Here is a 24563-nt window from a genome sequence, read left to right as displayed (position 1 = left end):
GTCAACTCTCCTAACTCTGTTTATGTGGTAAGTGAAATTTTATGTACTGTAATGTAACAGGCAACCATTAGCAAATGTTATTTGTTTTCCGTGCTTTTCTGAATACAGTTCGGGCAAACCCCCCCACTCGCTGAAAAATAACAGAATTTACTATGTACAGATAAGTGCAACGGTAATATGTATTATGTTTATTGTTCTTTAATTCTAACATTATAACATGAATTGCAGTGAAACTGTTATACAGTTGAATTTATTTATACAAGTCTCATAATTGAAGTGCAAATTCTGCAGATTACATCATTGTCCAGTAATGTACTGTCAGCAATTTATAAAAACGTTTTCATAATTGTGACAAACATATTTACATACATAATTATTCAGGTGCATGTGTAATAACTTGCTAAAACTTGAGGCTACAGCAGCACTTCTTCTTCGTCGTCTTGTCTGATGCACTCAACCAAGTGTTCTAACCACGACCTCGCCCCTCCCCACCCCCCAACCATTCAAATTTCCATAGGCGGGATTTATTTTAATGATATTCTAATGGGCCGCTTTGTGACATCACAAAAACCCCGGAAAGCAACGCTGTAGTCCAAACGAGCCATTCGTTGTAGTTCTTGCAAAAGAGATTTTTTAAAAACGAAATATCTCCCTTTGGAGTGAGGTGGCATGAGTGCAATTAAATTCATACATTTATGTGGAGATTAATGTTTTAAATATCAAATTTTGAATTCAGAAATATTAAATGATTTAAATAACTGAAATTATACGCTAAAAATGAAACTAAATCCACCAGCAGGTGGCGGTACGTCACTGATTTTATCACTGAATCATTCATTCAATTGATTCGTTTGAACAGTTGATTCATTCAGGAATGAAATCTTTATGTATGGGTAATCATGAATCACCGACTCACTAGATTCGTTCAAAAACGCACTTTCATTAATTAATGAAACTCGACTGTGTTTGCTTTTAGAGATGAGCAGCGGCTCAGCTGTTACTATATTTGGAACTATTTTCGTTGATGCAAATAGGACAATTTTTTAAATAGCGCCATAAACAACATTTATTTCAAATCGAATTCAAGCACTTTCAAGGACCTATGTTTGTTTTCAAGTACTTTCCAGGCCTTGAATCCATATGTCTGAAATTCAAGTACTTTCAAGAAGCGTGGGAACCCTGTATATAAACTAGCTGTTTTAAATATTTTTGTATTAAACATGTTAGTTTATCAGTATGTTTGAAAGTATATTATTTAGATTCGTGGTGCTCCCTCTCTCTTGTGCACTCAGTTTAAAACACCAAATAGTTATGTAATAGCCTATGACAAGTACAGGAAGTCTCTCTCTTGCCCCCACCCACCCATGCACGATAATATCGTCTATCGGCGATCTCACGGACTGGCGATATGACGATATGAAAAATGACCATATCGCCCAAAACTACTTTAAATTTGCTTGTCATGATTCTAAATTGGTGCAAAGTTCCTTGCATCATCTTACCAATGATTAACATCCTCGTAGATCACAGTAGGTCACTCTTAGACTTAGATTTATAAGTTATTGTTAAAAATCAATTCTCCTCTGGAGAAAACGAAAGGAATTTTTACATTCGGAACCCAACTGTTGCACTCTATTACACACTAAACTGGTTTATGTAGAAAACTAAGGTTCAGAGATGGAGAAAAAATTACCATTAGGTGTATATTTCATCTTTAGTTCTTCAAGCTTGACTTGGAGCCTCATATTGTCACTGTGCCTTTGTTTTAGTGCTTGCTCTGTGCCATAGAGTTTCCTTTCCAACTCCAACACTCTCTGACTTTCAGAGAGAGCCTTCATTCTTGCCATAGACAACTCGTCCTTCAGTTTCTCTGCATCCTTCCTATACACATACATGTCATAATTGCTTTGAAAGGGTCTGAGGTAACACCACCAGTACAAATAATTAAAGGGGTCATATGATGCGATTTCAAGTTTTCCTTTCTCTTTGGAGTGTTACAAGCTGATTGTGCATAGATAAGATCCCTGAAGTTGCAAAGACTAAAGTCTCAAAACCAAAGAGATATTCTTTATCAAAGTTAAGACTCTGCCACACCCACCTAAAACGGCTCGTTCTAACACGCCCCCACATATCTACCTCACTATGTGGAAATATTTGCGTAATGCCGCCCAAATGTTCATGCAAAGAAAGAAGGCGTGGTTTCAGTAACCGCAGTTAGTGTTGAAGCAGCCACGTCAGGGAGACGTTGTGTGTTTCTAGGCGAAAGCAAAAGCACTTTATTTGGCCTTCCGAAAGTAGGAATTTAGGAATCTTTAAGATTACTTACAACAGAACAGCAATGCATTTTATGGACGACCGTTTCGTGAACCTAGGAGAGGAGGTAATTCTGACTTTGCTATGACAATCTGGCGCTTCTGAATCAGGTACTGTTTTGTTATTAGTTTAAGTATTTGCTATTGACTGTTCAAATGCGGAGTTTTGCGCATCGTGTGTGTGTGTGCGCGAGCGAGTGAGTGAGAGAGAGCAAGAGAGGGAGAGCGAGAGCGAGCGAGCGAGCGAGCGAGAGAGAGAGAGAGAGAGAGAGAGAGAGAGAGAGAGAGAGAGAGAGAGAGAGAGAGAGAGAGAGAGAGAGAGAGAGAGAGAGAGAGAGAGAGAGAGAGAGAGAGAGAGAGAGAGAGAGAGAGAGAGAGAGAGAGAGAGAGAGAGAGAGAGAGAGAGAGAGAGAGAGAGAGAGAGAGAGAGAGAGAGAGAGAGAGAGAGAGAGAGAGAGAGAGAGAGAGAGAGAGAGAGAGAGAGAGAGAGAGAGAGAGAGAGAGAGAGAGAGAGAGAGAGAGAGAGCTGTCTTAACCGTGGCTTGTGTTACAATAATGAACAGTATTTGAAAAATAATGTGTTTTTTTAACATTAAAGCATGTCAACATATTCTGTTACACCAAATACACAAAATAATGATCTTTAAAAAAGCATAATATGACCCCTTTAATGAGAGAACACTTACTTTGAATTCGAAAGTTGCATTTTTAATAGGTCTGTGTAATAAGTCTGCCCTCTTTAGAGGGGGCAGGTGGATGCTGGTCTTTTACAGTCATCTGTTGGTGACAGAGTTAATAATATTAGTTTCTCAAACTGTAATATGTTTAATTTCTATGTTGAATGTAATATGCAAAGCTCACCTTCTCTTTCTCCAGTTCTCTTACTTTCATCATCAGGCTTTCTATCTCCTTGTTCTTTTCAGATAACATGAACTGCGATCGTTCAAGCTGTGCTGGGTCGGCCCTGTTGCCCTGGAGCTGCATAAGGGTGGCTATCTGCATCTAAAACAGCAGACACAAGGAAAACTATTTTGTGAGAAAACTTAAATAAAATGTAAAACATTTCTCATAAAACATTATTTACCTTCATGCAGTGCATATGTTGCTTGGTGAGAGCATGCTGCTTTTGAAGAGACTCATGCTGTCGTTTCATGCTGCTCCATCTCTGCTCTCTTGTCCTCTACCTATGCAAATCCAAATATTTTGTGTCATGGCACAAAGGAATTTAAGTATAACCTCATGAAACATTTAGTAATGGCCATTTCTATATATTAAATAGGGCTGCCCACTAATAGTCGACTAATCGTTAGTCGACCAAAATTTTATTAGCCGCAGAAAAAAAAAATCCACATTGGCGAAGTCACAGTTACAGTACATGCGGCAGGACATCCAAACGCTCGCCTATCATTCATCCACCACAAATACGGCTTATCATCTGAAATATGTAAGCAGCAGCAACGTTACATGGCCGCTCAATCTAATGTTAACCTAGAGAAATGTGCGCTGTTTAAAGTGCTCCTATTATGCCATTTTTACGGTTCCTAATATTGTTTTGGGAGTCTCCTACAATAGGATTACATGCATGCAAGGTCAAAAAACGCTTTTGTTTACTCAAAATATGCATTTTATATCACCTAATTTTCCAGAGATTTTCAAACAATTCGTTCGAAGCAGTTCAAAGATTCAGTCTCTCTAAACCCCTCCTGTCCGTGACCCTGCTCTGCTCTGATTGGTCAGATGGCCTAGTCTGTTGTGATTGGTCTACGGCGTACAGCGCATTTCGGAAACGATACACCTATTTCAATAGTTCTGCATTTTGAATGCTCTACAGAAAATATAAACATTGGAGCAGCTGGTCCAAATAAACAGGATACTGATCCATCTTTCAACAGCAAGCGTTTTGTGAATCCCGCGTTGAACTCCCCGTGATTAAAGAAGCAGTCGTCAGTAGAATGACGTGTTTGTGGGCGGGGTCAAGTTTTTCGTGGCCGCCAATGTAGAACATAGGCGCACATTATGCAAATGTGTTACCCCGTGACGTGTAGCCGTCACGGAAGTGGGATTCTAATTTCTAATGACTCGTTTCAGCTGTTCAGTGTCGATTCTATATTTTGGGAGACAATAACTTTATTTATCGTGCACTTTCAGCTTTACAATTTTGCAGATCGTTTACATTCACATACAGCTACATTACACACTGCATGAAAGGCAATATTGGAAATGGCATAATAGGGGCACTTTAAGTGTGGAAGCTGAACAGTACCGCTCGCTGCAGGACAGATGGAGGCGCCGGTGCGCTCACTTGCTCTTAAAACACTCCTTAATTTTTGGTCATACAGATAAAAGTAATACATCTTTCAAATCTGTAAAGACTCTACATTTATTTGTGTGCACTTAGAATAACAACGAAACGCGCTTTTGCAAAATAATGAAAGCAAACAGGATGCGCTTTCTGCCGTCTTGGTCTGTAACCTTGAGCGCGAAACTCCGAGTATATCTTTGCCTTACAGACATTAAAAATATATCTATAGATAGTGAAATGTCTACTTTAAAAATGAACCAATTCAAATGTAAAACAAATATTCTCAGATTATGTAATAATCCGTGTGAAACATGCATACAGGCGCATCCACTACAGTGGAGATGACGAGAAAGCACTTGTTTATCAGTGAATTATTAAAATGTTAATGCAGCCTCCTTACTGTTTTTCCCTGACACATTCATAATCATAGCTTCTGCGGTGCGCTGTAGCAAGCTTTATGCGTGCGCTTGAGCGCTTATTAGGCTTTGTAGGCAATTAAAGGATCATTATAATGATTTAAATGGTTTAATAAACGTGCGATTAGTCAAATAAGATGAACGACTACTAGTCGACCAGAAAAATCCTTAGTCGAGGGCAGCCCTAATATTAACAGTTTATAGTAATTTTACTAGGTTTACTGCCTTTTTTAACCAAAAAAGGGTATTGCATAGGAATTATAAAATGTTATTCAGATTCTCTCAAAATTAAGCTCGAGTTATAATGAAATCTCTTAGCAGACATAAATATCATAAGTAAAGTAGTAGAAGTAATGCTTAATGATGTACCTCAGAAAACAAGGAATTGCCTTTGCTGTTTGGATCTTGTGCCTGCTGCAACACCTGTTCCAGCTGGATTTGAAGGTCTTGGTTGGCTTCACGAGCTTTCTACATTGAGTAGAACAAATAATGTAATTTTTTTTTTTTTTTTAGATCTTTAAAAAATATATATTTGACTTGATTAGGTTTTTCACTGAATCAGCAAAGAAAGTGTGCATCAGAATTCCATGTTTTTTCAACTTTCTATTTATCAAACAATCCTAAAAAAAAACATGTATCATCAAAAAAATATCAAGCAGCACAATTGCCACCAACTGTGATAACAGTAAAAAATATTTCTTCAGCACCAAATTAGCATATAAAAATGATTTCTGAAGCATCATGTGACACGAATGACTGAAATAATGGCTGCTGGAAAACGTAGCTTTGCCATCACAGGAATAAACTACATTTGGAAATATATTAAAATACAAAAAGTTATTTTAAATTGTAATATTTCACAATATTACTGTATTTTTGATCAAATAAACACAGCCTTGGTGAGCCATAAGAGACTTCTATTAAAATATCTTACCGTCATCACATTTTTGAAAGGTAGTGTAAATACATGTTTTTTTTCTAAAATGTTTACTTGAAAATGCTTATTGACATGCCTCCAAAGCATTGTGGCAGGACACTGCCTCTTTCTCTCTCTCTTCCTTCTCTTCTGTGAGTCTCTGTAGTTGTCTTTGCAGGGTGGTGTTGACAAATGTAATTGCTCTTCTTTGTATCATGCCTCCTGAAGCTCCTGCTCCAAAGTTGCCTGCAAGACAAGGTCACACTTCAGCACCAAGGGCACACTGACATTCCTTATTTCTATGAAATCTTACAAAAAATAATAATAAGAAGAAGAATGCGTACAATATGCATCGAATTGGACGAATAACCTTTGTTAGCGAGTAGTAATTGTGTAGGATAGAACTATTTTCCTGCTCATCTGAACACACGCAAATGTTGCAAGACAGAACCAATCAATCACAGAGAGCATTCACTTACTGCTGACAGTGCATTCAAACAGGGCTGCGTTTCCCAAAAGTATCATAATAAAGCATTAAAGCTTTTGGGAATGGCAGCCCTGAACAATGCTTATCAGAGGACAGAAAAAAAAACATAAATGTTTGAGTTATTTCACAATAAACAAATTGAAATTGTAGCCTACATAGTTTGTGCAATTACAATTATTTAAATTGAACGTTGAAAGATAATATTGATCATGTTCTATTCTGTAATGTTAATAGAAATCATACACTGTCAGAATAAAAAGGTTGCATTTTATGCATGCAACAGCCATTCACTGGCAGTCCCTAATGGCATGGCAGTACAAAATATTGCACTAAATCAAAAGTTCAAATGTTACAAATAAGTTAGAATATTAATGTTGTAATACTGGTAGCACTAATATAAAAATGTGATGATATATGTTACAAAAAAGTTACAATTTTGAAATATGTTGGTGGTTGTATTTTTTTGTATTTGATCTCAGTATTCCTATCAATGTTGTATAAGGTTTTTTTTATGCATAATAGTAACCCTAGAATGTGATCAAACAGTTTAAAATAGCTGGGCTAAGATATATAACAATTTTTAAGACTGCAGAAATATGTTAATTCAGTATACACATGATCCCACCGGTTACAATTGTGACTGACCATAAAATACAAATTTTCACACTTTTCCAAAAAAAATAAAAAAATTATTGATTATTTCAAAGGGTTAATAATGACACATCATTTGGATATTTTCATGTCTGGGAAAAATTTGGGATTAAATGGTTTAAAATGCGTTTTAAACATAAAGTTAAGTGGTTTTCATTACCCATTTTACTCTTAGTAATTTAATAATTTAATAAATTTCATAATTTAAAAGTTTAGTGCAGAAGTATCGAATCGACGATACTGCCTTGAAAAATATCGGTATCGTATCGAAAAAAAAAAAGGGGTATCGCCCATCCCTACTCGGGAACTCGAGCGGCTAGTTTGAATTCTGCAGCAGTCGTCAATCACGTATCGCGAGAAAACAGGAGGTTTCCAATCCTTCACAAAACACCGCTCTCTAGTCTCTCTAACGCCACTCAGTGGTCATACTTGATATAATTAAAATCACTGATTTAGATCAGATGTGCCCAAACCTTTTACTACATTTATATATAAAAAAATGTCTCTTTATTTTTGGCCCACTCTTGTGATATGGCATGGCAGGCCAAATCAAAGGTGGCCCTGGGTTGGGCATCTCTGCTTAAAACTGGTGAAGGATAAAACATTTCTTCTCAAGAATGAATGCTTTCACTGCAATGCATGTCTTTTGCTAAAAATTCAGCTAGAAGCGTATGTACACCCTGAGCTCAGTAAAATGTCCAAAGAGATGGGAGATTTTAAGTCATGGTGCTTCTGGTGACCTGCAAAAAAATGTACAGTTGGTCTACCTGAAATTATAAGCAGCAAAAGTCTATAAGCAGCTAGTATTTTTGTCTTGAAAACGTAACTGAGTAAGGAACATGAGTTGCAACTGAACATTTAACTGAGAATGCCTTTCTTAAGCAAACACATCTAGTATAATACACAAAACTGTTATGGTGGTTTTTAATAATGATTGGATGTTATGTTTTCAAAAGAAGTCTCAGCAGTGCTGTTTAATATTTTTTATGGAACCCCTTATGCTCTTTTTTTCTGGATTATTTGATGAATTCAAAAGGACAGTATTTATTAGGAAAAAATATTTTGTAACATTATAGCTAAATGTTTTACTGTTACTGAGTAACAGTACTGTTACTGATCAATTTAATGTGTTCTGGCTGAATAAAAGTATTAGTTTCATTCATAATATTTTAGTTGTTTTGCAAAATTGCATTTAATTATTTGTGAGGGTCTGTTTAAAGTCCTGCCCTTGGTATGAATGACATTGTAATAAACAATGGTTATGAAACAGAATATAGGAATGAAGTATTTGGAATGACATTAGTGCACTGAGTTTGTTTTTGACTTCAGGAAGTGTGAGGGTGGAAGGAGTTACACATCACTCAACATTCATAGGGTTCCTGGGGACGTTGTCAACGGTTCCAAATTTCTTGGCTTTCAGTTTCTAAATAGTTGGCAGACAACATGGCCCTATTTACACCTGGTAACATCTCTCTTGGGTGACCTGATTTGTAAATGTTAAATACCAGGTGTAAACAGAACCCATGAATCACATCCTCATACTTCTTGTGCCATTTGGATATGGCCAAAAGTAATGCATTTCTACCTTAGTATGCAATAGTGTCCTTATGTATACAGTTAGCCATTTTGCATATCTAAAGTCTTTAGGTCAATTCAAAATATGCAGCCATAACAGCTTGAAACCTCATCTCACACTTAGACGATGGATGTGTTTTGCATATTAAAAGGTGAGAACACTCTCATACAAAGACACAATCTCCACCCATCACCATTAAGTGTCACCAAATATCTGTTAAGTGCTGGCTCCAGACATTTAATCTGTTATGCAGATCTTTATTGCTAATGCGGAGTGGATAAGTCATGCATCTGTCCTCTCAATGAAACTCAGCCAATTTTCAAATAAAATTCAGCTTTAGTTAGCAAGCAAGTTTTGCTGTGATGTCACACTTTTCCACCGGCCTCACATTGTCTAGAAAAAAATATAGGCTATATGTGTGTGTGTGTGTGTGTGTGTGTGTGTGTGTGTGTACATATAGGCCAATAGCCTACATGAGTGAATATAAATAATCAAAATACATTAAAATAGGGTTTGTTTAACTATTTCATGTTACCACTGTAATCAATAGAACCATATATAATTTTTAAACAAATAAAGCTGCCATCATTAACTATTTATGATGAGGATGATAACAGTGTTAGAAATTATTCAGTCCACCAAAATGCTACGAAGAGTGACACAAGTGCCCTAGAAACTGCCAAATGTGAATTCATAGCAAATCTCTCTGTCTTTTACATGCTATCTTTTTCATATTTTTTATTGTATCTAACTGTTAGTTCCAGATATCTGTATTCGTTTTCTCAGATGTGAATGTTGAATGTGGAGCAAATTCAGCTGTTTAGGTTCTAGTTCTAAAACCCTGCAGAGAATAAGCAGTTTCTAGATGGGATCCTTCCAAAAATTCATAGCCTATGGGTTTGAATGTCAGTTTTAGACCTATGATAAAAAAACGTTAGCATTATTTGAAGTGACTTTCACATTCTGTGCTATAACATAAATTACAAATGATTCAACTAATTTTACATACTGCATTGTAGAAAACAAGATGCATATTTGAGAATTAATTTTAAAATTAAGTTTATTTTCAAATTCAAATTCAAATTATATTTTAATTTGACATTCACATTTATACAAATTGGTAGTTTTTTATTTGACATTTTATATGTTAGAAACTGTGGTTTTTAAAAATGCTATTTAAAATTCAGTGATACATGTGATTTTTATTTTGTTTTTTGACAATTCCACAAAGCCCGCCTTTTCCAGCGAAGGGGCGTGTCTTACTGCAGGAGAGAACACTGCGTCATGACGACAGTCATTTTAAAAAAAAGCCCTTTCTTTCACAGTAGAGTCGTTACGGCGGTCTAGTGGAACGATATGTCAGCAATGGAGCAGCTTTGCAAACTTTTCGTTGGTGGCCTGAACGTCCAAACAACTAACGATGGGCTCCGCGCTCATTTTGAACACTACGGTTCACTAACGGACTGCGTGGTGGTCCAAAACGATCAACTTCAGCGGTCTCGTTGTTTCGGCTTCGTAACGTACTCCACCGCAGAGGAGGCTGATGCAGCAATGGCCGCCAGGCCACATGTGGTAGACGGTAAAACCGTGGAGCTGAAGAGAGCCGTGGCTCGCGAAGACGCCGGGAAGCCCGAAGCTCTCGCCAAAGTCAAGAAGATATTCGTCGGGGGCTTAAAAGAGGACATCGAGGAGAACACCCTCACCGAGTATTTCTCGCAGTTCGGCATGATCGAGAAATCCGAAGTCATCACCGACAAAGACACCGGCAAGAAGCGTGGGTTCGGCTTTGTCCACTTCGAAGATAACGACTCGGCCGACAAAGCCGTCGTGCTCAAGTTCCACATGATCAACGGACACAAAGTGGAGGTCAAGAAAGCGCTCACGAAACAAGAGATCCAGGCCTCCGGCGGAGCTCGGGGCGGCAGGGGGAGAGGAGGAGTTAGAGGTATGGGGAGGAATCAAAATGGCTTCGGCGGCGGGAGAGGAAGCTACGGCGGCTACGGGGGTGGCTATGGCGGAGAGGCTACTAAAGCGAGTTGGAAAAAGACTCGGAAAGCTGCCCCCCTCCTCCTCCTCCCCTCCTAAGTTCTCTCGGTTTCCACATTGGGCTCATTCACCCGGCCATGCAAGAGATGGCGGACACTGTGAAAGCATACCTTTAAAGACCTCAATTCTTCACAGGTAGGAAGAAGATCTCTTCCCAGAAACCTGACTTGCTCGACCAGCTTTAGTTGTAGGACACGTTCTAGTATATTATATATCATTTTATTTTCCACGTTTTAGGGCATGCAGCAAAGTTGGCCCTGGCTGTTTTCTTTTTTATGATGCGATTTGTTCGTAACTCATTCGTTTTAAAATTCAGTTTTGTTCAACACTGGCGATTTGTTGTCAAAATGCATTCTCAGTAACTTAGACCTGTTTTCTATATAAACTGTTGCCTATTGTCATGGGGGAGAGGGGGATTAACGCATGCAGTTTTGAGCTTGTGTTCGTCTGTATAAAACCCACCACGAGTTTTTCCAAACTAGTTTATCATGATGGGATAGATTAGGCTACGTTATTTCTTTTATTTTGTAAACCAGCGCAGAAACCCATTAATGGAGTTCAGTTCAACGCTGTATGAGCATCATTTACTTCCAACATTCTCTTGTGTATTGTATATTATGTCTTCAGATAAATCCAGTATTGTTAAACATTGATATGCAATTGTATGTTACTTTTAAATAAAAGTTTCACAGCTTAATTATCCTTTCAGACGGCGTTTTGGCTGATAAGACTTTAACTAAGGGCTTTCCACCACACCTGAGATAGTCATTTAAGCATATATATATATATATATGTAGTTGCATTACTACTTGACATAAACCTAACACTGCCCCACATTCAGTGCTATATAAGTATATATATTTATATAGTGTTTATGGTTTATTTACTCTTGATTCCCAAATATAGGTGTTCTTTCAGTTATTCCAGTACTTCAAAATAGCTGTAGCAGTTTGTTTGTACAGGGAACCTGTTCAGTACCTGGGTTCGATTGTGATAGGACTGAAATATCTCATTAGGATATCATCCTGCGATCTAGGTATGTAATCAACCTGTCTTCACTACGTGTTGGTCAAGTATTGCAATTTTTTTCATAAATGGATTATATTTATATTAACTGTATACATTTTTAATAAAAAAATTTGTTGAAATGATTCTTTCGTGTGTGTGTGGATTATGTGCATGGAACAAGCAATAGCAGTGCCAATCTTGTGTGTTAGCTGGTATGTGATCTTATGTCTGATCTCTTCACTTTATATATACCATATATACTTAAGCTTGAAAAGTAGTTTGAATTAATTTAAGACTAACATACTGTATTTCCTGTATGATTATTTTACTGCTCTTACTGTGAAGAAAGCTTTTTTTTCTAAGACTGAAATATCTCATTAGGATATCATCCTGCGATCTAGGTATGTAATCAACCTGTCTTCACTACGTGTTGGTCAAGTATTGCAATTTTTTTCATAAATGGATTATATTTATTCCTTAAGTTGTTTTTAATTAGTCTCCATCCATAAGTCAAGTGGACTTTACATGAACTGGTGCGATGGAATTTGGGTTTGTAACACCGCGGCTTATTAGGGCCTTGATATGCCATTTTTAAGGATGTTTTTTTTCTTGATCAAATTTGTTTTATCTTGCATATACAAAAATCAGACCATATTGGTGACCGCAACAAAGCCAAACATCTGACCATGTAGCTTGAAACTTACACTTTTAAATAATCTTTAACCAACAATCTTACTGCAGGTGTCCTGCTCTTTCTCTCACCTAGGAAACTCCTCAGTAATCCCCAATACCTTCCTGTCTTCCTCCCTAGGTGACCTTGGATGCCGGACTCTGCCCACATCAACTGTGGCCATGGAGTTTGGTTATCTACACAATCCACAGAGTAGTTATGATTTTAATAATGGACTGATGAAATGAAGACATGGAATTTTTAGTGTCTCTTTTTAACCTGTGTTTTCTAAATATAAATATATGTATATATAAATATATTACTGCAGGTGTCCTGCTCTTTCTCTCACCTAGGAAACTCCTCAGTAATCCCCAATACTCTCACTACTACCACCAGTCACCTTATTAATTGGCTAGCTTGTTTTAAAATGGTGGCATCCTTTAACTTTCCACAAAACACTTTAATTGGATTAAGGAATATATCTTCATGTAACCGGTGTACAAACTGTTTTTATACAGTCTATGGTACAAACGCATAAACCTATAAACACTGAGTGAATGATAAAGTTGCACTGTCCCTCAGCCTAGGTGACCTACTTTACTACACATCAAAACATCACATATATCATTTTTAATTGTGCCAAAAAGTGATCAGTGTAAGACATAAATACCTAGTTGAGGCCTAAACAGGCCTAAAGTTAACTTGAGTTTGTTCATAGTGCTTCCAGGCTATTCCACAAAAATATACTATTTTTCTAATAAAAATATATTAGACTTTTTAGAATCACTAAAACACATTTGTGCTTTGTGTAGAGTAGTTTTGCTCACCAAGATGCTTATGAATTGCCATCATAATATGGTAAACAGGCCATAAACTTGTAAAATGCCTGTAATCCAGTGTTTTAAGACAGGATTTAACTTTGTAAGGGGGTTTAAAAGTTCATAGTTATAGTGTGTGTGTGTGTGTGTGTTTCGCCTGATTTTTTAGTTTTTGGAAATTTACCACTGGACACTTACTGAGATTTAAAATATATTATATAAATTGCACTCAAAGATTATTTGCAGCAAAATAAACACTACAATACTGAGTATAACAAGAAAGTGTTTTTTTTTACAATAGAAATGTAAAAAAAAAAAAAAACGGCACTTTTTCAATTCCCTGATATTTCCAGGATATTTCCTGGATTCAGAGTAGAATGGCATTTGCAGCAGAAATGTACCTGCTGTCAAGTTTACATATAACACATTAACTAACGTGTTAACTACAAACATACGCTTTTAAACCCAAAACGAATGGATTCACAAATTAGCTTTGATTCTAGTTCCAGGCTACAATGCGTCTTGCTAATTAAGGATGGGTTTGATTTAAGTGCTTTACTTTTTATCCAATCAGAGTCCACTACGTATGTGTTGACGCGCACAAATGGAACCGCCCCCGCGTTTCTAACGCATTGACTTCTTTCTTCCGTTCCGCGTGTTCTTAATCAGTACGTCCATTGTAAGAAAATGACTAACCAGCTTTGCAAACTGTTTGTTGGCGGCCTGAACGTCCAAACAACCGACGAAGGCTTGCGGGCACACTTTGAACAATATGGACAGCTGACCGACTGCGTGGTGGTGATGAACCAGCCGCTGCAGCGCTCCCGGTGCTTCGGCTTTGTAACGTACTCGAGCGTTGAGGAAGCGGACGCCGCCATGGCAGCTAGGCCTCATGTCGTTGACGGCAACAACGTGGATCTGAAGCGAGCGGTGGCCCGGGAAGACGCCGGTAGACCGGAGGCACTAGCCAAGGTCAAGAAAATATTTGTCGGGGGACTGAAAGACGACATCGAGGACGAACACCTCCAAGAGTATTTCTCCCAGTTCGGTGTCATCGAGAAAGCTCAGGCCATCACCGACAAAGACACCGGGAAAAAGCGAGGTTTCGGTTTTGTTTACTTCGAAGACAACGACTCTGCCGATAAAGCCGTCGTCATGAAGTTCCACATGATCAGCGGACACAAGGTGGAGGTGAAGAAGGCTCTCACCAAACAAGAAATGCAAACTGCCGGCGGTCGCGGCGGCAGGGGAGGCCGAGGAATGGGCCGGGGAAGCGGTTATGGCGGCGGAAGAGGCGGTTACTATAGCGACTACAGCTATCAGAACGGCGGCTACGGTAACGATGCTGGCAACTACGATAGCCAAAGTAGCTACGGAGGAGGCTATAGCGACCAGACGGGCGGTGGATACGGCAACGGGAATGGCTACAGCGACTTCGGCGAGGGTTATGGACAGCAGTCTTCAGGTTACGGCGCTATGAAAGCAGGCTACTATTCCGGCAGGAGCAGTGGGCCCTACCCACGCGGAGGAGGCGGCGGTGGTGGTGGTGGTGGATATGGAAGAGGTGGCTATGGTGGATATTAGAAGCACTAATGTGACTCTTTAAGCCGTACTTCGCTTTTTTTACGCATACTATTTGGACACTGGACTTTCAAAACGAATTATTTGGTATTGGGTTTAAATGAGAATTATTCTGTGCCATTACCAGTACCAGCAGACACGCGTTGCGTTTTTCTTTGTTTAGGTTGAAGTAGTCATGTTTACGCAAGTCAAGCCTGGTAAAAACCATGTAGGCTTCTGTATGATCTGTTTTAGGTTTATTGCTTGTCTATCGTTTGAGATGAAACTCAGGGGTAATGAAATTAAGCAGCTCATTGTTTCACTTCATGACCTTCTTTGTTTTTAAATGTAACTTAATTTCTGTTTTAATGGTATTACACCGTTCCTAATATAAAACTGTATTAAGTATATTTAATTTGATCCAACAGTGGCCATAAGCCTTTTAACCATTAAAAAAAATCTTTTTCATAAACATTTTCTGTCTGGTCCTTGTTGTCTCCAATTCTCGATGCCAACCATTTTCAAATGTGCCTTTGATCTTTTCATAATGCTTTCAGGTTTTGATGTCTTTAAGCTCTTGGGCAAACATTCCCTCAAGTATTGTGGGTACTATGTAATGAGCCATTTGATGCATTTAATCAGAAATATGCAATGTGTAGGCTCAGAGGAATTCTTAAATGTGTTACGATTTGCACAAAATATATTTTAATGTAAACTTTGACTTCTGAAATCAGTGTAATAGAACAGTGGTTTTCACATTTTGTATGTGTTCTTTCTGACACACTCAGCTGAGTTCATGGAGCTCTCATTTAATGAGCTGGTGATCTCTGGTATGTTTGTTGAGGGAGCCATACAAAATATGCAGAGCGGTGGGTCCCCAGGACCAGGATTGAAAACCACTGTATTAGAGCGATTTCTGCAGGATTATGTGACTCGGAAAACTGGAGTAATGGATGCTGGCGTTGCATCCATGCTTTTAATAAAACATTTTAAAATCTATATTAGAAAAGTTATTTTAAGCTGAATTCTTTCATGTTATTACTTGTTTAATTTGCAGCCATGTTGAGTATGAGACTTAATTCAAAAACATTAAGTCTTACTAATCCGAAACTTTTGGCGGGTAGTGTAGACAATTTTTAAAAGTAACATGACAAGCACACAACTAGGTTGATATATGAGCTTTTCAATGCGTTCTATGTTGCCTATGTGAATGAGAACTTTATTGCAAATGAAATTTACTCCAAATGGACATCTGCTAATGCCTTTCAAAATATCAGCTGATTAATACAGCCTTTGAATCACCACCACATCTCATAAAAAGATGGTGTTTAGAGACCAAACTTAGCCAACAGCCAAACATGTTCATATAAAACCTCAAATCTGTTTTTATTTAAAACCCCATAGATGAAGGAAGATGCATATAAGTGTAACTGAAATTCCTCTATTTTCGTAGTAAAACAATGTTAAATGGAAGCAGCTGAGTAAATGCTAAGAAAATATTTGCTAATACCAACCAACACTAGAAGTTTTTAATCATAGTGTCACATGTCATTCTGAACAGTTGCTTTATATAACTTCCCTAGCCCTTAATGCCTCTTATACATGCAACACACTTTAAACTTTAGAAGAATTGACAAATTATGTCAATATAAGTTTTTATGAAACGTGACAGGTTTATTAAATGTATATTGACAATGTCAATACAGAAAATAAGAAAAGATCAATTAACCACAAAAAGACACACATTTGTTTTGTAAATGTATTCAGGGTCTATGCCCAAGTGCTGAACTCTGTATATCCACAATTTTATTTTACATATATTGAGTAAGCCCTACTTACCCTCTACTACTGAAAGCAACTCTCTGAATCCAACCTTCCAAAAATGTAAAGGTAAAGCAACAGTTTGACTATGAACATATTTAATTTCACCTTCATCTGACCCTGTTCCAATCAAAAAAATAATGCCCGTCAAAAATCGGAGCGATGGGGTACAACAATGCAATGTACAAGAGACACAGCCTGATGAACGGTAGTAGTGTCTTTCTTAATCACTGGCGATAATACATGACCCCAGAGATATAACAAACCAAATATATGCTTCTTGTCATTACAAAATACTAATGGTGGGAGAATAGTCAAAGAAAATGTATTTTTTATTGTTTAGATTGGAACAAAGCTTCATCTTGGAATATGAACACTTGATTAGCGCAGTGTTACTAGCTCTTCTGAGGACGTCGGGTGGATGGCAATGGTTCTGTCAAAGTCTTCTTTAGTAGCTCCCATGTTAATGGCCACAGCAAAACCCTGAAGCATCTCATCACAGCCAAAACCCTGCATATGGAGACCAACCACCTAAAAAGAAAAGTGACTTATAATGACTTAATGTAATGCCAAAATGTTAAAATAAAATTATATATTATTCAAGATCCTTCTTGATATTTTCAACTTATTTATGATCGATGGACTGATTATGACCTCACCTTCTCATTTTTGCCAGCACATACCAATTTCATAATGCACTGACTCTTTCGAGTGGTGATGGCATAATACATGGGGGTGAAAGAAGTGGTATAAACCTTCACATTGTCCTTTCCCCAGGTCTTGATTGCTTCATCTACAAAACATATTTTTTTTATATATATATTTTGTAAGGGTAGTTCAACCCATCAGTTAAGATGTCAGTCAGTCAGTATATTGAACACACATTAGGACATGCTACATGCAGACTTGGGGCCAGATTTACTAAACAAGGCAAAATAGTGTCCACAATCCCATAAAAGCACTGATGGAAGTGTAAAATTTTGCTAGTGATCTACTGACAATACAGGAATTAAAAAGAACACAGATGCAGCAGGATCATTTCCATAATGACCAATGCAATCTACCAAGAGCAGCACAAATTAGCACAGTTGAAAAGAAGCAGAGCTGATGATAATCAGGTGTGTGGAATCCACTAACAACACAGGTTCAAAATGGGTTACGATATGTTTTTTTGAGGTGTTAAATAATGGCACAAATATGAGTAAACTGACCATTGCAAACCTTAGTCAATCACCGTGATTCATTTAAAGGGGTCCTATTATGCTTTTTCACTTTTTCAACTTTAGTTACCCAAAACAAAATCAAGACTTTGTAAAAGAGCATAATAGGACCCCTTTAAATACTCTCTTCCAATAAATTTTGCATCTGAAAGGGAAACTCCTACAAATGCATATGCAATAACGTCAGATGCAAAAACAACTTAACTGTTTTAAGTAAAACCTTACAGTAGTTTTTTAAAGCCAAACAAGGGTTTGTAAATCTGACCCTTATTGCTTTAACATAAGAACTTATTATTTTTAGTATCAGTATTATTTTATCATCAAAAGGGTATCTAGAATATTTTTATCTAAAATGTTTTTGTCTGCAACTCCATGTGTCAATATATAAAGTAAATATGAGGAAGAGTGTGAGAGATCTAGAGCGATAGATAGATAGATAGATAGATAGATGTGGACCCTGTTGTAGTAAATGTTCAGTACAGAGAAAACAAAACAGAAAAACTTAAAATGAAAATTAGAAATGTTTCCTTGGCAACTAACTGAAATAATGTTGATGTTGAAGTAATAAATTACTAAAACTAAAGCAGAAAAAAATCTATATAGAAAACAATAAAAACTTAAAAGATAGATATAAAAATAGTAAAAAATGAAAGCAATAAAAAAACAATAAAAATGACTAAAACTAAAAGATTAATACATGTTATAATGGTATATAAAAGAATGCTAAAATAATAATGCTACATATGGAGTCTGATCTTCAAGATACTGTAAGGAAGCATTATTTGTACATAAGCTCACCTTCAGTTAGTCCCACTGTGCCAATAGGTGGGTGGCTGAACACAACAGTAGGGATATTATTATAATTGATTTTGGAGTCTGCTTTGCCCTCAAACAGCCGGTGAGCAAGCTTTCTGCCAGCAGCAATAGCAACTGTCCATACAAACAAAAACAGGAAGCAACAACAGCTTATCAGAAAAAAAACTGAATATACATTCCCATCAAACAAATGATAAACTATTTAATTTTAAAAAGTGTGATAAATGGTAAGCATGTCCAATCTACTCTGACCAGTTGATGTCGCTAGAGTAACAAAAAATGCACAAAATCAACTTCCTCATGTATGGAGGATCTGTTGTTTTAAACACAATGTGAAAGGTGTTATTTACATAAACCAACTGAATCATAGGAAGACTGAATTGCACAACGTGCATCATGATCTTTTAAGCTTATTGAATTGTTTTAAGACTTTACATCTCTTACTTAATTGGTTTCTGAGTGTTATTAATGAATACCATGCCGGAACAGAGTACAGTGTATAAAAATGAGCTATTTTATGTATTAAAACAAAACACCCAGAAGATTTCAATGCATGTAGGAACAAATTCTCCATAGGATGTGATCCTGAAACCATACCAGGTGTAAGAAGAGCTCTCCCACAAACATCCCCAACTGCATAGACACCTGCACGAGTGGTGTTCTGGAACTCATCCACCACGATATGCCCCTTTTCATCAAGCTTCACACCCTGGATAACAATACATCCAACTGTTAGTCTTATCACCAACTGATACAGTGCAAAGATAACGCTTAGAATACTATACTACTTGTGTAGCTTCTGTGGTTTAAAATAATGTTCTGTGTTCAGTTGTACTTTATCAACAGCATCTGTGGCATGTTTCACTGATGCCTCAGTTTGTAAAAAGCAAAAATGGTGCGTACACTATGTGACAAAGCATTCCAGAGGGCAATTTTTCATTCAATTTTTAAAGTTGTGTATGTCTCTACCGTTCTAGCTGCATGAACTGCTAGTTAAGTATTAGCAAAATAATTCTTGTCCGCAGAAATTTGCACAGGCAAGATTTTAGCACACTAGTCTCATTGTAACGTATATCATAGCTGAAGTTACAAATTAACTGAACTAGCAACAGATCTATTCTTCCATATTGTAACGTACATCAGAGTAAAATGGATTATTGATAAAAGAAAAAATTGTAGGGCAGGGACTTGGTTCTATCAGTCTGTCATTGATTGGATTAAGTCAGAACTGAATGAGAGCTTGATTGCAAGACATGGACAGAGTTTAAACTAACTAAATGATTGGAGAAGTTCTGCATACATCACCACAAGTCTGACCATTCACTGGAAGATCGATTTTATGACATTTTGATTAAAAATTGTGAGGTCCAAAATTATATATTTATATGTATATATAACATGATATATGTTTTACATGTAATATATGCAGTTTCATCCCCCATAAGCTTCAATTGTAAGTGCACTACTGTAAAAATAGCTTTTCTAGCTTGTAAAAAGTGAGGAATTTTCATTCTTTGGGAATTAACATACCACAGATGATTTCGATAGAGTTTAATTTATAATCCTGTAACAAACCTTTAAGCTTCTTAGGTATTTATTTTAATTACTAATAATATTCTAATACTAATAATTATAATAAAAATAATTCAGTTTTACTATTGAACTGAGATTGAGGCCAGAGGTGTTGGGTTCCCTGCCAATAGCCCAGAGCAGACAGTCCACCTCATGGATGGTGTCGTACTTCTCCTGTGCATCTTTGTCGTCAGGGTCTTTTGTCACCAGCGTAACAGAAAGGCCTTTGTCAGTCTTCTGCACTGACCTCACCTGTGAACAATATCAGAATATTTAGATATACTGATGTAAGATATATTTTGGGGGGATCGTAACTGAAAATCTGCCAAACAAACCGATACATCATACTGGAAAGATAGACCAGCTACATAATACCTTTCTTAATAATACTCACTACTAGTTACCTGAGTATTTTTCCATAAGTCAATACCATGATTTTGCAATTCTTTCGTGCAATTTGAGCTTATCAAGGCATCGAAGTTCCTCAGTACCTTGAAAAGAAAGAACACAGTCATTGCTTACTTTGGGATATGCATGACAGTAGCATTTAGCCAGGTGACAATAAGCGGGGCTCTTACCCCTCCTTGTCGTATGATGATGGACGTTTTGGACCCCAGAGTGGAAAGGATACCAGCCATCTCCACAGCAATATATCCTGCCCCAACTATCACACTACGTCTAGATGGATACAGTGATCGGTTATTTTAGGATAAGGAGAAAATACAATAATATAAGTAAAAATCAGCAATCAATCACTTACTTAGGGCAAGAATCAAGTTCAAAGAATCCATCACTGATAATGCCTAAACTGGCTCCTGCAATAACATTGAAATTAACAAAATGCTGTCAAAAAAGTGATGAAAATAAGTACAAAAAAATCACATTAATGGCAAGTGCACATAATAAGAATGCATTGATAAGTAAAGCAGAATAAGGTACATTTTTGTCGTATGATGATGGACGTTTTGGACCCCAGAGTGGAAAGGATACCAGCCATCTCCACAGCAATATATCCTGCCCCAACTATCACACTACGTCTAGATGGATACAGTGATCGGTTATTTTAGGATAAGGAGAAAATACAATAATATAAGTAAAAATCAGCAATCAATCACTTACTTAGGGCAAGAATCAAGTTCAAAGAATCCATCACTGATAATGCCTAAACTGGCTCCTGCAATAACATTGAAATTAACAAAATGCTGTCAAACAAGTGATGAAAATAAGTACAAAAAAAATCACATTAATGGCAAGTGCACATAATAAGGATGCATTGATAAGTAAAGCAGAATAAGGTACATTTTTAATGAACAAACATAAGATCACCTGGAACATCATTCTCACTGACAGTGGACGGGTGGCCACCAGTGGCGATTAAGATATGAGGAGCTGTGTATTTTTTTCCATTAACTTCAACAGTAGGTTCAGGATCATCTGTGAACCTTGCATAGCCATGAATGGACTCAATTTTGGCCTGTGTACAACCACAAACAACTTCTTAATCTGCACATCAATACCAGTTCTAAAGGTTTAAAGAGGTCATATCATGCATTTTCATTATGCTCTGTGTACAACCACAAACAACTTCTTAATCTGCACATCAATACCAATTCTAAAGGTTTAAAGAGGTCATATCATGCATTTTCATTATGCTACTTAAAGGGATAGTTTACCCAAAAATGAAAATTCTGTCATTAACTGCTCACCCTCTTGTCGTTCCAAACCCGTAAGACCTTCGTTCATCTTTGGAACACAAATTAGGATATTTTTGTTGAAATCCGAGAGCTTTCTGACCCTGCATAGACAGCAACACAACTGAAACGTTTTATGGCCCAGAAAGGTAGTAAGGACATCGTTAAAATAGTCCATGTGACATCAGTGGTTCAGCCAATATTATGAAGCTACGAGAATACTTTTTGTGCGCAAAGAAAACAAAAATAACGACTTTATTCAGTGATTTCTTCTCTTCCGGGTCAGTATCTGCCTCTATTCATCATAGTACCAAAACAGTATTGTTTACTGATGTCACATGGACTATTTTAACGATGTCCTTACTACCTTTCTGGGCCATAAAACGTTTCAGTTGTGTTGCTGTCTATGCAGGGTCAGAAAGCTCTCAGATTTCATCAAAAATATCTAAATTTGAAGGTCTTACGGGTTTGGAACGACATTAGGGTGAGTAATTAATGACAGAATTTTCATTTTTGGGTCAACTATCCCTTTAATTTCTCCCTCGAGATACACATAGTATATACTCAGTTAGCAATATGCTTCAGGGGCAAAATTTTCCACCCTGTCTCTGACAATTAAATATGAATTTTTTTTTTGACATACTTTTAATATTTCTATGTAAAACTGTCATAGTACAATGTAGTACTAGTACTGTAAAGATCAAGAAAATTAGATTCTTCATGATATGACCACTTAAAACCATGAATTTTGGTTTAAAAAAAATCTAAGATTTTTTTTTTTTTGTATTTACTACAAATTACTTTTCACTTCCTATTTAATTTGCTGATTTAAATGTAGCTTATTGCAGCCTACCTTGTCAAGGTTGTTCCGGTAAATCTGACTCAGGCGACTAACGTAAGCATCCCTTTTACGTTTAATGAGCCTGAAAATACACATACCCAAAGAGTGACCTTTATTCTATTAATTCAGCTTTGTCATATCACAGAAATCCTGATAGCTGAACTCTCTACAACTCACCTACTACTACAACAAACTACTCCACCTCATGCCTTTGTGTCTGACAGAAACATACACTCCAAAGAGAAAGGAAAACTTGAAATCGCATCATATAACCCCTTTAAAGCTGTACTGATATTATATACCACAAAAGGGAAGCAAAATAAATACTGAAAGCTGTAATGAATCAGAGCGTGCGGGAACTTGACTATCCTCAACTGTCACAAGAGCAAAAAATACCTTTTTGTGAAACGAATTACCACATCTTCTTGCAGAAACAATATCCTCTATGGCAAGCTCCAATTACATGTATCCCTTAAAAACCATTATCTTTACTGATGTTACTAGTACTTAGTTTTAAATACTATGAACTAATTACTAGTAAAAACAGAATAGGTACTTATTTTTAATTACTATTAACTAATTACTAGGAGAATAGGTGCTTGAAATAAGTAACATAGAAAGGGTATTTAAAATGCATACTACTTAGAAGTGAATAGTTGATATGTGAACTGCAAATTCCCATAGAATTCAATGGCAAATACTGTTCCAGTAATAACAGAATGTTTACTGGTATATTATAAACATAATTTGAAATTAAAACCAGCTAAATCACCAAATGTGGGTGAAAACCCACCGTGACAGGTAACACATATCAATTCTCTAGCCAATTTGGCTGGTTATGATTCATAAATGATGTCCTCCAACAATAACAAAAGAAAGCATTTGTTTTTTGTTGCTTGAATAGAATCTATGCGTAATATATGTTATATATTAAGCTTAGACTTCTCGTTGTGGGTGTGAATGGAGCCTTAGGAACAGCTCATCACTTCATGAATTGGCAGCCAGCCCACTAATCTTCAACGTGTTAATCAGTAAACTATTATGATTTTGATGTGAGCTAAATTTGGAAATAAAGAAATGCTGTTTTTTAAGAGAATTGGGGAGAATTATATTTTTTATTTCTATTTTATTTTTTATGGAATTAATAAAAGTGATTGACTGTAGTAAAACTGAAAACCTATTAATGATTTAGAATCAGATTTAATAATAATTTAAATGTAAATCTAAGCAGTGATTTTGATCTGGTTTATTACTGATATGTAATGATATTTTTGGTTTGGCTAATAGTTCTAAATGGCTGATAAATTTTTTAGCAGCCAAATTGACTGGTGAGTGATAAAATTAATTTCAAACCCTGGTTATTGACATGTACTAGGCCACGTTCACGCAGCAGCAGAATACGGTTGTCAGTCCTGTTTTTGAGTCCTTAATACGGTTATGTTCACACTAGGGGTGTGCGATATTGACAAAAAATTATATCTTGATATTTTATGGGATTTTATCGATAACGATAATTAGACGATATTTTGCTGAGTGTGTTATTGTGCTGGTACCTTAAGGACTGCCGAAGACAGCTGACTCCTAATGTTTTTAATATTCTTCATATTCTGTGTGGTGGTCAGTTCATACTGATAGAAATTCATCTTTTCCAATAAGTTTAAACTGATTTTTGCATTTTATGGACATTTTTACCTTTATAAAGCCATTTTTTCTAAAAGTGTCCATTATCGTTTGAGTCAAATTCTTACATTTAATCAGGGAATTCGAATAATAAGTCATTTGGGCTGTTACCAAGCAAATTAAATCAACACAGAAGCTGCATCTGAAGTGGCATTTAGAT

At 36.7% G+C, this 24563-nt stretch overlaps 3 protein-coding genes and 1 pseudogene across 4 annotated transcripts in view; 2 read left to right on the top strand and 2 right to left on the bottom strand.

Annotated features, from left to right (window-relative positions):
• Nucleotides 1-8638, bottom strand: part of LOC107680944 (protein Spindly-like) — an 11551-nt pseudogene extending 2913 nt beyond the window's left edge.
• A 1310-nt stretch (nt 8639-9948) lies between these two features.
• On the top strand, nt 9949-12644 carry LOC107680980 (heterogeneous nuclear ribonucleoprotein A0-like). Of its 2 annotated transcripts, XR_001633214.1 has the most exons (2): nt 9949-10841; nt 12526-12644. XR_001633214.1 is itself a non-coding variant. In XM_016477087.1 (1 exon), the coding sequence occupies exon 1, from the start codon at nt 10017-10019 to the stop codon at nt 10743-10745; it is 729 nt and encodes a 242-aa protein (XP_016332573.1). In that variant the 5' UTR covers nt 9949-10016; the 3' UTR covers nt 10746-11414. The 2 variants fall into 2 exon arrangements, 1 of the variants encoding a protein (XP_016332573.1); XM_016477087.1 differs by lacking the exon at nt 12526-12644 and having other exon boundaries at nt 9949-11414.
• A 1175-nt stretch (nt 12645-13819) lies between these two features.
• hnrnpa0l (heterogeneous nuclear ribonucleoprotein A0, like) lies at nt 13820-14965 on the top strand. Its single transcript, XM_016477096.1, has one exon. The coding sequence runs from the start codon at nt 13890-13892 to the stop codon at nt 14784-14786; it is 897 nt and encodes a 298-aa protein (XP_016332582.1). The 5' UTR covers nt 13820-13889; the 3' UTR covers nt 14787-14965.
• A 1004-nt stretch (nt 14966-15969) lies between these two features.
• LOC107680979 (glutathione reductase-like) overlaps nt 15970-24563 on the bottom strand; it is an 11388-nt gene continuing 2794 nt past the window's right edge. Inside the window, exons 4-13 of the mRNA XM_016477086.1 lie at nt 22736-22805; nt 21518-21665; nt 21311-21365; nt 20770-20869; nt 20596-20682; nt 20276-20443; nt 19217-19328; nt 18602-18733; nt 17243-17376; nt 15970-17114 (exon numbers count right to left, since the gene is read on the bottom strand). Of these exons, the coding sequence (XP_016332572.1) occupies nt 16965-17114; nt 17243-17376; nt 18602-18733; nt 19217-19328; nt 20276-20443; nt 20596-20682; nt 20770-20869; nt 21311-21365; nt 21518-21665; nt 22736-22805 (1156 nt within the window). The 3' untranslated portion in view covers nt 15970-16964. The remainder of the gene's footprint in view (nt 17115-17242; nt 17377-18601; nt 18734-19216; nt 19329-20275; nt 20444-20595; nt 20683-20769; nt 20870-21310; nt 21366-21517; nt 21666-22735; nt 22806-24563) is intronic.

Source organism: Sinocyclocheilus anshuiensis, unplaced genomic scaffold, assembly GCF_001515605.1.
Source record: "Sinocyclocheilus anshuiensis isolate Anshui unplaced genomic scaffold, SAMN03320099.WGS_v1.1 scaffold20, whole genome shotgun sequence".
NCBI lineage: Eukaryota > Metazoa > Chordata > Actinopteri > Cypriniformes > Cyprinidae > Sinocyclocheilus > Sinocyclocheilus anshuiensis.
The sequence above is the reverse complement of the archived record's forward strand: the minus strand, read 5'-3'. Positions and strand labels throughout refer to the sequence as shown.

Excerpts from the sequence above, each read along its gene's own strand:
- LOC107680980 (XM_016477087.1), top strand. The coding sequence starts at position 10,017 with ATGTCAGCAATGGAGCAGCTTTGCAAACTTTTCGTTGGTGGCCTGAAC.
- hnrnpa0l (XM_016477096.1), top strand. The coding sequence starts at position 13,890 with ATGACTAACCAGCTTTGCAAACTGTTTGTTGGCGGCCTGAACGTCCAA.